At 38.6% G+C, this 13190-nt stretch overlaps 1 protein-coding gene across 1 annotated transcript in view; it reads right to left on the bottom strand.

Moving 5' to 3' along the window:
- Positions 1-1054: 1054 nt before the first annotated feature.
- si:dkey-91i10.3 (cytochrome P450) overlaps positions 1055-13190 on the bottom strand; it is a 13542-nt gene continuing 1406 nt past the window's right edge. The window contains exons 2-9 of the mRNA XM_035676645.1: positions 11741-11931; positions 10099-10298; positions 7659-7856; positions 6270-6433; positions 5775-5941; positions 4721-4802; positions 4052-4255; positions 1055-1996 (exon numbers count right to left, since the gene is read on the bottom strand). Of these exons, the coding sequence (XP_035532538.1) occupies positions 1838-1996; positions 4052-4255; positions 4721-4802; positions 5775-5941; positions 6270-6433; positions 7659-7856; positions 10099-10298; positions 11741-11931 (1365 nt within the window). The 3' untranslated portion in view covers positions 1055-1837. The remainder of the gene's footprint in view (positions 1997-4051; positions 4256-4720; positions 4803-5774; positions 5942-6269; positions 6434-7658; positions 7857-10098; positions 10299-11740; positions 11932-13190) is intronic.

Here is a 13190-nt window from a genome sequence, read left to right as displayed (position 1 = left end):
CCTGCTCTATTTGAAAAGTGTCCTGGAGATAACTTCTGTTATGAATTGGCGCTATACAAATAAAATTGAATTGAATTGAATTGAACCCCTTCTGCTCCTGCAACCAACAGTGAGCACTGTATTTTCAACAATTACATGGTGGCGCATTGCCACCACCGTGATGAAAAATAGTTGTTTACTTCTGTTTCTACAAGGTCCTTTTCAGGTTATAACAAGATATTTTTCCTGGTAGGACATATTTTATTGCGATTAGCCAATAAGAAACCAAATTATTCTGTTTATTTAAGAAAAACTATTCTTGCTATAAGATATCAGAATCAGCTTTATTATGAACTATGACAACACAGCTGAACAAATAAACACAAAAGGTAAAGGTAAAATAGTTAATACTTTTGATACATTGATTCCCCCTGAGCACAAACCTGGAAATGAAGGGTCATCCTGTTACCTGTAGACCTTCTACTTTCAAAATAAAAGCTGCAATAGTAAAACATTTTAACCACCAGATGGAGACAAAGAACAGTTTCTTGTTATGTCAAGGCAAATAAGCAGATTGTCATGCAACAGCGTCTTTGTTTGTCAGTCGTTCTTTTCTTATATGTGTCAATGAATTTGTGATGTTTTTGAATTTGAAGAAGAAGAAAAATACCTAAATGACATACCGGTCACTTTACCAAGAGGAAACAATACAATATGTATGCAGGTCTTAATAAAACTCTATAATGCCTGCCAAATATTTTGAGCTTTTTTGTTTCCAAAATCTCTCTACATCTGTCTCACCACCATCTGTCATTTCAAGCAGCTGTGAGAAGCGCCTTTATTCCCCTTGTGCATTGCATTATGGGACAGTAGAGTCAATCAACAGCACAGTCCAAACATATGCGTTTCTTATTCTGCATACTAATGTTTTTGAGTTTATTGTACTTTGTCATTCTCTGTGTGAATACACTATTTAGTTACAACCTGCTTAGATTCAGTCCTTTAGATGAAACTGGGACACAGCTTCAGTCTTACACGATGTAAATAAACAAGTAACGCTTAGAATACACATCTGTGGCATTTCTGCTACAATTTTATTAGACAACATCAGAAGACAGAGGTGAATGCTGTGGTAGAGATTCAAACCCAGAATGATACTCGCACTGTTGGAAGGAGACTTAAACCTCTCTACACATTGTGTACTGGTTTAGAAACTTGATGTTATAGGTATTTTCAACCCACTGACACATTACATGACATTACATTGGCCAATACAAATAACAAACTGGGAAATTTAATTGTAAAACAAAATCATAATTGTAAACACTGTTAAAACATAAAAATACATTTCTTTATGTACAAAAAATAATTACTATATATAGATATAAGTTTTAAAATTACTCTAACAGAAACCATCTTAGAAGCTTTTAGGCCCAGTACTGTATGTTTTCAGTAGGAACCGGTGGGCTTGGGACCACAGCAAAGGAATCTGAAAGTATTGAGAGAAAGACTAACACATTATTAGTTTTGGTCTTTTCATGGAATTTGTTGTAAGAAAAATATAGAATAAGTCAAGATTTGCCCTGCAGGAGTTTGGTGTGAGTAGAACATGTAAACTCCAGTCAGCCCTACTGTAATCAGGTTTGGCTCTGAGGCCTGACAATTGAAAAAACACATGGCATTTGTGGAACGGAAACTAAATAATTCACATTACATACAGCATTGTACTCTTCACTGTACAACCTTCCACATCTACAATCAGCTTGAATTTTATGCCACAGTTTAGGCGCATTCCAGCCAGGCCTATAAACAAGTGCTCGGGGACAGGCAGACAACACAGTGTGAATACTAAAACAGCTCACAGAGAAACTCCTGCCGCTGCTCTCTGCTCCTCTTGCTGGACTCTTCTGTCCAGAAACTGCAGGTTGATTGGCTTAGCAGGGCAAAGCAGGGTTCTGGTGATCGGCTTGACCGTGGTTCCAGCAGGATCCGGCCTCACCTCGTAGTGTTTTATCAACTTTAAAAATAGAAAAAAGAACAATTTGCTCAAAGTAGAAATAATGAAATTATAATTTTGGCAGGGTACTTATTTATGTGGGGCACAGGAGTGCAGACACAGTCCACATTCCAGTTAATGATTACCAATTATTCACCAGCTGACTAACTTATTACTGTGGTTTTTGGCTGAGGGGACTCAGTCCAAAGTCAGACCACCCCACTGTCAAGTTTTTACAGAAGAAGAACAGCCAGACCTCTGTGCTCTGGTTGCACAGTTATTACAGGTCAACGCTGCTCTTTGAATATAACTACAAAAGCTATCCAGGGAGTGAAAACAGAGGGAACCTTATTCACAAAGTAGTAACTTGTTGGTTTGGATGCTGCAGGAGTCAAAAAATGACTAATGCAAACAAAGAAAATACACAGAACAACAGAATCATCTGCAAACATATACTACAATCATCAGACCACTGAGGACTCAGGAAATATGACTTTTTACAAAATATTCAGGGAGGCAACTTCATTATTTTAAATGTTCAAAATAACTTTTCATTTTAAAATTAAAATTCTTTTTGTTTTCGGGCAGAGCAAACTGCACAGTCTAATCTACTGTCTATTTAAACAGTGACATTAAAACCTTAATTATTTTAAAACTCTGAGAAAATAAAACTGTTGCACTTTTATCACCAATCTCAAAACCTGAATGTTTACAGGTGCAAACTCTTCACAGTGTACCCCTTCACATGGATCAGAGTGCAATTGATTAGTCCTTTTAGGTGTAACTGGTTGTGTTGCTCATGTAGAGGTATTGTTTTCCTCTTGCTCCGGCTGTGCTTAATATTGTTATATCAATACCAAATCACATTTTCAAGTTTTCTACTTTATAAAGAGCATAAAGCAACATAAGACAACACACAGAGTATGTCAATGTAGATTGATTGACCAAGCAAACGTACAAAAAAAGCACATCTGGGCAAAGTTCTTTTACTTTGTACTTCAAAAATAAATAAGAGAATACAAAATGTAAATGTATGAATATTTTCATTTTGTTGTTATGTCATTATGTTTCTTTCTTTATGTACATTAAAAAATTCTAGCAGACTTCAATAACCTTTCCTTGGTAATTATTAGTCTTTGTGATTAACAATTCTGTCTGACTCTTTCAATGTCGGGGAGAACAGTCCTTGAACCACCAACAAACCCTGCCAGTGCCAGGCCAAATGTCTGGATATACCTGGTGGTAAGAGAGACCTGTGTCCTACTAAACACCACTGGGGAGATTCAGGTAATGGTTTATTCTAAAACAAAGGAGAAATGGACATTCCCACAACCAACGAAAAAAAGGACCAACCTTCTTTTGACACTTCCAGCAATAATCATACTCCATAAGTCCCATTCTTTGAAGCTTAAGTGGTGTGTAATAATACCTGTGTTTGATTTTGTAGTGTGTAAATTTGCGCTGTGCATCTCTGACTAACCACCATCAGCCACTGTGGTTTTCCACATATCCTCTTCTATTGAGTTGAGATCTCTTGCCTGGATTTTTCTGCTTAAAACCACCCCCCAAACTGCAGCTCCACTTAAAAGTAACAATGCCTCTATTGACCCAAAGGGGGCATTACACTCAGTTTCTATCTTATGTATAAACTACTACTACTCCAATGTTTAGCCAACTTTATCATCTCAGATGATATTCCATTCAGTTCTACATTTAGTAATGCTGGCCCTTTTAAATTCCTAGTTTTACAGTTGTTCATATAAAGAGTGAAAATGACGTTGCAAAGGTCAAATCTGATCAGCACGTCGTTCTTTTTATAAACTAGCCTCAAATCCTTGCACTGAAAATGGATGAATGGATGGATGTTCTGCACTCACATATGGGTGTAATGTTCATGTCTCCATGTACATTTGGCCATATAATGACATTTAAAACACTGTATTTGCAAAAGAAATGAAAAAGTAACTGAGAAACGTACACATATACCTCTATTTATTAACCTGCAGAAAATCAGAAATGAATGATGAAATAGCAGATCTATGGTCACATTAGCAACAGCAATAAGGATATTCTTACCCTGGACAGGAGGAGATACATCTCCAGCTCTGCCACCCGTCTGCCCAGACATGCTCGGATTCCAAAACCAAAAGGCACTGACCCAAACGGGTGCTTAGACTTCTCCTCCGTTCCTCGGAGCCAACGCTGTGGCAGGAAGGCGTGGGGGTCAGGGAAAATATTCTCATCATAGGACACAGTGTAGTGGCACAGGTGGAACAGCGTCTGCAAATGGTGACATTGCTGTTACAATGTAATATAATATTACATATATGCAATGTTTTTTGCAGTTAGCCTTGAGTACAATGTTATCCAAACTATTAGTACTGTTTTGGTTGTCTGTGGTGTTCCTGGACCTGTGTATGATTTTGTTTTTTAATCTAAAATAAAATTCAGAGTTTTAAAGTACCTTTCTTAAAGACTATCTTCATGGGACAGAAATATAGTTTTTATTCTATTGAGGTTCAAATTATTTCATAATAATGTGCTAATTTTGGCAATTTTGCCTAGAATGGCAAATACGTTGCAGTTATTCTCAGTCTTAATTATTCTCAGTATTAATTAAAGTTAATGGCCACATATGGCATGACGAGGACAGAAAAGACCCACCTGACTACAGCAAGAACACCACATTCTCTCATTAATCAGTGAACTTTATAGGACCTGCGTCGTGTCTGACACATGTCTCACCTTTTTGGGGAAGAGATGATCTCCCACCACAATCTCATTTTCAACAGTGAGACGGGCGTTTCCTGGTACCACTGGATACAGCCTGGTGACCACAGAGCACAGTGAAGAGTCAACAAAAATGCAGTTTGGCAAAAGCAACTGTTGCTCTTCACACCTCTAAGTCATACAGTCATACAACATTATGTGAAAAGAAATCATTGTTTTATTAATTATAACTATTAATAATAACTCTGGAACATTCTTAGGGGCTCAAAATCTGTTGGCACCTTAAAACGAAATCTTTAGACACATCTTTAGTGCACAGATGATTGCATCTGCAGCTTCATCAAATGCGGCAGTAACTGAGTAGCTGATTTCCGGAAGCAATGGGCAAACTAGAGGTAAAAAGGTCAAACTAAAGCAGTTTGATGGCAGTAAAGTGTTTCAGCTTCTATAATCAGTGCTCCTCCTGGGGGATAGATATAGCATTAAAATTGGTTTACTACATAATTTAAGGGGGTTCTCATTTTAGCCAAGGACCCAGCAGGAATCTCCCATGGACCGTTTCAAATCGTACATTTAGCAGCTCAGAAAAGTTATTGTACCAGCAATTTTGTTTTCACACTTTGCTTTTTCCATGAATTAAACAAACACTGTTAATTAGTGAGGTTTAAAGTTGGTGGTAGGTGATTATTTTTTTACCATTAGAGAGAGCCAGGCTTACTGTTTCCCCCTGTTTCAAGTCTCTATGCTAAGCTGAGCTAACCATCTCCTGGCTCCAGCTTCATATTGAGTAGAGAGATAAACTCTTAGTTAGCTTAAAAAGCAAACAAACTATTCCTTTAAATCTATAACTATCATATATATCAAGTCTTGTCAATCGATTTCAGTATTTTTATTTGTATAGTAATAAAAGAGACATTTTTGACCTCAGGTGATTTTATGTCCTTACCTTCAGAGCAAACACACTTTAGACAACCAAACCAACTACTGGTCACTGCCAGAACCTGCAGCTCCTGCAGGCAGGTGTCCTATTGATATAACATATTGATAAAAATGAAAGAATCCCTCTAACCGTAGCGTCTCTCTGATGATGGCCTTTAGATATGGCATCCGAGCAATGTCATCACTGGCTGGCACCTTGTCTCCAGGGCAAACACTTATCACTTCCTGGTATAATTGTTCTTGTATCTCTGGGTCCTTTGCCAAGAGGTACAGAGACCATGAGATAGTGTTGGAGGTCTGCAACAGAGAGGAATACAGGCTGTTGTCATCTGTTTTTTGATGTAACGTTTCGTTCGTTTTGTGCCCTGAGCACTGACTTGGTGATCTTTAGATTGAAAGATGTCTGGGTTGAAAAGTGAAAGTTTTGTAGATGTCTAGGTTACATTTCAGTGGCTATAATTTTAATGAGAAGCCGGTCTAAAGTATGTGTTGTAATATAGCAGCTTAAACCTTAAAACAATTCGTGCTGACAAAAAAAATCCTTTAAGCTACTAAATGTCACGTAAAGTCAACTACAGTACAGTAAACCCCCCTTCCACAGTGCACCCGCACTATATCTACTCACTGTGTCGACCCCTGCCAGTAGGAGTTCGGTGATGCTGCCCAGGATCTCGGTGACCGTCATCTTCTCACTGAGCAGCAGGTGTGTGAGGTACGCTCCCTCCACGTCCTGCTGCAGGTGCACCTTCTCCTGGATCTCCTCCATCTTTTTCTGCACCAACTCTTCAGCTATGAGACACAAAAGGGAAAATCCATCTGTTTTCATTTTTTCATGCTGTGAGAGCCAACACGAAGAGGAGACAGGCTTGACACTTTTGCCCACTAGATGGTGATAGAGACACACCGTGAGGGATCTTGTTCAGAGGCTGACGTGGAATAAGGGCAGGAGGACCTGTGAGGTGGACTTTGTTCTTTGAGGGAGTCACCAAAGTCAGGGGTTAGATTATTTGATAATACAAACTAAAAATGTCCATGAAGCCTGAGCTCTAGTAACCTTTTATGACAACAATCAGTAATGGGGGTGGCCGAGGCATCCACTACCACTACCAGAGCTGGAGGTTAAGTGAACTGAGCAGCTGTTCAAGGCCTACAAGAGCCCTTCTGAAACCAGGTCTAAAATGAGCATGTGTTTTTTGGGACTTGCCTGGATTTTAAACTGTTTTTGAAAGGGTTTTATGAGCCTGTAGGGTTTAACATATCTCAGTACATTGAAAAACATGTAATACTTTAAAAAGTATTAAAGTTTTTACCACAAAGTGACATGTGACGTTTCCTTTTTTTAATATAAGTAATATAATGTGTATATCAGTGGGTTTTTTTAACCCTTTTCTGTAATGTATGGATGTTAAAGTTGAACTCTAAATGTTTAGGTCAGTTTGGACAAGTTTACATTTGCACTCCTCCCACTAGAAGCAACTACTTTTAACTTTCCATAAAATGTATACATTACTTTTACTTTTTACTGTTAACTGTTCAAATGTTCCCATTACTTTAAAATTCTCTGCTTGCTTGCTAGCTATGTAGCATTCAGGTGTTACAGCTGACTCAGTAAATGGATATATACAGTATACACACACATACCAATTGGTTGAGCTTCTCTTGAATCTTTCAAAGTACCCCTTTGTAACTACAGATGTACCCTGGTACAAGTACTTCTGGTAGGGAGTGACTGGTGTGTAGTCTCTCATATTATTTTTACAACATACATACACATATACATTTGTACAACACAGCACATTTGCTGGTATTTTTCTTGCTCTTCCAAGCAAGTTTTGTCTTTCTTCAAATGGATTCGATCATATAAAGTAAAGAATATCAGGATTCAAGGGAATAATATTTGAATCCCTTACTGATATGAACATCACTACATGTTAATTAGCAGCCGTCCTTCTGTAACAAAATGGCCTAAAACATGCTACACCTTGATACGCTGGTGTAAACAAATGTTGCTCACCGATTTTGAAGAGATAATCCCAGGCTGCCACAAACTGTTTCCAGAAAGGCAGGTAGGGCCACATGTACTGGGGGAAGAGGACGATGATTGGGGAGAGCCTGAACATTTCCCCCACGGAGAAGATGAACTTTTGTGTTTTCTCAGGCACCATCTCATTCAGACAGCCCATACGCCTCTCAAACAACACTGAACAGATCCCTGCAGAAAAAACGATTATACAGAGACAGCTTGGTTTCTGTAACCGGACAGAGCAGTTGATTTGAATATAACACAACTGGTCTGTGATTTTCCTACATTCTGAAGAACATATAGTATAATGTTAGTAGTTAGTTAGTTTCAATGGAAAAATCGTCACAATTTCTACCTCAGTCTTGTTTTTGCTCATCCTTCCTCTTCCTTCAGTCACCTCTCTCCTCCCCCATTACCGTGCATTTTCTTACCATTGTTGCTATTATCCTTCTATCCACCAGATGTCCTCAGACTTCATCCACCCTGAAATGACCCCTTTATCTCTAGCCCCAGGACCAACTCCAAACTGGCCCCCTACACCCTCCCACTGTGTGACGGTCTCTCAAGGGGGGATGATGTAAATACCCCAGCAAACTTTGGGCCACCCTCACCATTCTCTGATAGAAACAGGAACATTCATTAGCATTCTAAACAGCAATATTTATTTACATAGGCAGACATTGTGACAGCTATAGCATAAAGAGAGATTTTGGAGTTTTTGGAACCATCTCTCCTGTTTCAACATGACAATGCCCACTGTGCACAAAGCCAACTCCATAAAGAAATGGTTTGCCCAGTTTGGTGTGGAGTTTGGTGTGACTGGCCTACACAGAGCTCTGACCTCAACCCCATCTAACACCTTTGGGATGAACTGGAACACTGACTGTGACCCAGGTTTTATCACCCAACATCAGTGTTGGACCTCATTAATGCTGTTCAACATCTGGTATAAAGTCTGAAACCAGAAGAGTGGAGGCTGTTATAGCATCCGATTATTACCTATGGTTTTGAAATGACATGATCAAAAATCACATATGGCTTTAGTGTATACAGTTTATGTGCTTCAGAATTTAGAAAGCTTGCTGGGGTATTTATACCCTACCCCCTAAAGAGACCGTCACAGAGTGGGAGGGTGTAGGGGTCGGTTTGGAGTTATTGCAGGGCAGATGAAGCCTGACGGCATCTGGTGGATGAAAGGAGAATGGCAATGAAGGTAAGAAAATGCATGGGAATGTGGAAGAGAGAGGTGACTGAAGAAAGAGGTAGGAAGAATGAGCAAAAACAAGACTGAGCTTGAAATTGTGAAATTTTCCATTGAAACTAAGGTGGTGTATGTGTCATTTTCTATGTCTAACAGTCCCTAACAGTAAAAACATAATAGGCAGAAAGTAAGTAAATGATTTTGATATGTTCACAGGTGATGGAAAAATTGTTGTTTCCAGGCTTTATGCTAAGCTAGGCTAACCGGCTGCTTCATTGTAGCTTCAGAACAGTAAAGGAGTGTACAGAAAGGAGTGGTATCTATCTCCTATTAAGTGTGTTTCCCAAAATGGTAAACTGTTTCTTTAACTATTTTGAAGCAGGTAAATATTTTATTACCCGTGTGCTCCTGTAATATGAATCCAATCTGGATAGTGCTTTAAGTGAATTTAGAAATATTAAAACTATGTGCTTTGAAAAGGACCTGAATTAAAGGTCATATAACATGCCTAAACCTACCTTTGTGATCATATAAGGTACTAGGACTATCTCACAGTATCTAATCAGCTGTCAAGGCCAAAAGACTTAACAACTTTGTCAAAGTCAACATCTGGAGCATACACGCACAACAGGTTGCTCTACTAATAGCCGCTTAAGTCTCTGCTCCGCTAACATAAAGAAGTCAATGTGTTGTTCAATCATTACAAAACACTTTCAGGTTGGGAAATTCTAAAGGGCTTCTATAAGATCTCCAGTGATGTCTCAGCACAGAGAGAAGCAGCTAGATGAAGTAGGTCAGACGGCTACTAAGGTCTGCAGTAGTGAAAGAGTCAAGGACACTTACAGCAATGCTGATAGCATTTCCCTCTATCAGCTACCATGGTTGTATTTTAGAGATAACATGTAATATGATAAAGAAAAATAAGTAAAGCCAATTCAACAGCGGAGGCATAGGGTGTGCAGTTCCTGATTCTAAATTGATTATCTTAAGTTGTACCTCATGTGTTATAGTTTGCTTCTGGTCTTCTTCTTGTCATGTCCTGCGATTTTGGAACTAACTTTTGATGAAATTATAGACAAACCTCTTTTGCCAAGACTAACAGAGACACAGATTTCTTATACCAGTGACTACTAATTACCTCTATATTACTATTTAAGATGTTTTCACATAATAAAAAAGTTTCCACCGCAGATTAAACGCAAACATTTAATTTGTTTGTCCTCTGCTGACCTTCAAAAGCAAATTTGTAGAGTTCTGCAGTCAGGTCATTGACCATAACTCCCCTGCCGCTGGTTTCCCTCAGCCAGGCCACTCTTTCGGTGAAGTCGGTCACCACCTCGTTGATGGTGTTAGCGTACGACAAGACGTGTTTGGGCTTCAACATCCGGGGATTCAGGATGCTGCGGATGCGCTGCCACTTGGCCCCGATTCTACAAGTGAGGATTAATTAATTAAATTAAAAAAGTTGTTTAATAGTGAAAGGCATGAGACCAACATGCAGTCCTTGAAATTATTCCATTTTATACGTGGAAATGTATTAATTTGGCATTTGTTGTTTCCATGCCTCTTTTTTCTATTTTCCTGTAATGTTGAGGCTGCAGGTATCCTATATTTTCCATTCCATCAGCAAATCCCATAAAAACAAGTACTGTAGTAAGATCCTATAATAACAAGTACTGCATGTATAGTCAAAGCCTGATGTATTGCATTGTTTTGCGCAATAGAGCTCCAATGTCTAAAAACTGGGTGACATGTTCCTTCATTACCATGAACACACACACTGTTGTTTATTTTGACTCAATTCCAATTACAACATCCTGCTGCCTGAAACACTCACAAAATCTGAATGCCCCACTCCCTCCTGTTTGAGTGACGTTCTCTTAAAACTGCAGGGCCAAGCTCTTTTAGAAATCTTTTTTTTTTAAAATAAAACTATACATTTGTGAAATTTTCACAATTCACAATAAGAAACATAGAGAATAACGCCAGCCTTATTCTTACTATCCAATTGACTTATCCAAAGACACGTATACAATGTCGTAATGAATAGAGAAGAGAACATTTGATTCCTCTCGCTTTACTCTAAACCATTCTTTCATTTGGGAATGAACTAAATGAAACATTATAAAAACACTTGAATTATTCAAGTTGTCTTATAGGCCAGACAGTCAGAGTGCAGGCCCGTCTCTGGCAGCCTCTCTGTGGTGTCACAGCGTTCACCGCCAAAAACGAGACCTACCACAACAAGTCTGACAGGAAAAACGAAATACCAGTGAGCATATGGTGCAATTAATCAGTCAAAGCTAATTACAATGCTCGTGCCTTTTTAGGTCTGATGGGAGTGAATGGCCCAGATGCGGGAGCTTCCTTTGCATGTGTTAAGATTTGTAATAAAGCTGTTGATTATGTTAGTACCCTCACATCGGGATCAAAGCCAAAACAGAGGTGCAAGCACAGACGGATCCCTTGTCCCTCCCACACTGTGCACTGTTTATGAACCCCGTCAAGTACAAATCAAGTGCAGAGAACACAGAAACTTAATGCAGTAGTCTCTCTAGCAACCCTTTTTTCAACCAGATTATTTATTAGATCGTACAAAGCTTTTTCAAGGATGCAGCAGCCTGAGTTCAAAACAAGCATCTTCCTCTGTCCTCAATCTGTATGTGTACATCTGTCTATGGGTTCCTCCTCTGGCCTGAGAGATACTACTACTAACTATATAGCACATTCGAAAATCAAGCATTATTTGGCACTGTTTGAAGTGTAGTTTACTTTTACACTGTGAACACACTACATACTCAACATACATACAAACGTATTTATTTAATTATTTTAACTTAAAGCTACAGCATATATGGGGGCTTTTACTTACTCTGTCAGGGGTCCTTGGGCCTGGTTCCTGAGCTCTCTGTATTTCCTCCAGTGGGGCATCTCTGTACGGACCGGGTGTCTCCCCTCCTGCCTCAGCACCTGCTCTATCAGCTCGGCGCTGGCCACGTTCACCACAACCAGAGGGCCGTACTTTGACTTCCACAGAGGGCCGTAGATCTTACTGTGCTCAATCTTTGAGAAAACAGAGTGAGTTATTTATTGTACTAAAGAGACAATTAGTTGCCTACTGGAATAAAAGAAAAGATCAACAGTCAAGACTTTCAGCTGTGATGTGTGTAATATATCAACTCACATATGGTTATAAGCATAAAGCGTTAGTTTGTTGAAAAATAAACATTTGTTACCTCTTTCTCTACCATGAAGGACGTCTCTGTTACTAAAACCTTTTTTTTCTGTTAAAATTGTCAAAATAATGGCAAAAACTTCCGGGGTAGAATGTATTTAATTAGTTTAGATTTTGCTTTGTAATGTATTTGTGAAGTGATGAAGGCAGTTAGTGCAACGTCTTTGTTGAAATCATTTATCTGTCATATCTCTCTCAAAAAAGTACCCACATCCAATTCTTTATGTGAAGATGAGGATATTATAATAATGTATAAACTGAATGTACAGAAGCCCATGTGTTGAAGTTCTAGCTCATTTCTTAATAACTGTCTTCAATCGTGAGTATTCTCTTTGCTTGAAACAATGTTCAAAAAATCCAGGAGGGACCAAGTGGTGTACTAGTGGGGGTGTTATGTGTACTTTTAGCAGGAATTTATATTCTTATTTTTCTATATACTTTTCTAAAATAACAGCCAATTCAACAGTTCCAGTTTTGTAAGGGGGAGGTAATTTCGCTGTTGTAGTGGTTGTTTGTGTTAGTTTAATGGTGAGATAAGGGACAGACTCCCCTGTACTGTGGTAGAGTCAAGGTTATTTTCAACAGCAGGATATAAAAGGATCTGGTTTCTGTTGCATGAGCACATCCTGCACTGTGAAGTAGTTATTACCGCTGGTCCATTAACATTTTATAATTGATAACTTAAGTTAATTTAAATTGACTTAAAGTCTCCTGTACTGAAAATCCAGCTGCTAAAATGCTTTCATACTCTCCACGCAGATAGTTTACATTTTATTTTCCCAGACTATAGATACACATAAGTTTCTGAGAATTCTGCCTCCACTCCAAAACAATGGGTGGAATAAAGAGGCATTTCAAATATTCAACAGCACAACTTCCTTCTAGAAACAGTGTCCTACTTAACCCTTAGAAGATGCATGAGTGTCTGGACCCTACACTCTTCCATAAGTGGGTCAAAAATGACCCGTATTAGAATCAATCAGTGTTTTTATGCCATTTTTGTCATTTTAGTTAAGAATAATCATTTGTATTATACTTTGTATTATATTTTTGTCCACACAAGAATGATTACACGTATGAAATATTT

Source organism: Morone saxatilis, unplaced genomic scaffold (genome assembly GCF_004916995.1).
Source record: "Morone saxatilis isolate NCDOM2014 unplaced genomic scaffold, NCSU_SB_2.0 Contig5, whole genome shotgun sequence".
NCBI lineage: Eukaryota > Metazoa > Chordata > Actinopteri > Moronidae > Morone > Morone saxatilis.
This window is presented reverse-complemented; position numbering and strand designations above follow the sequence as displayed.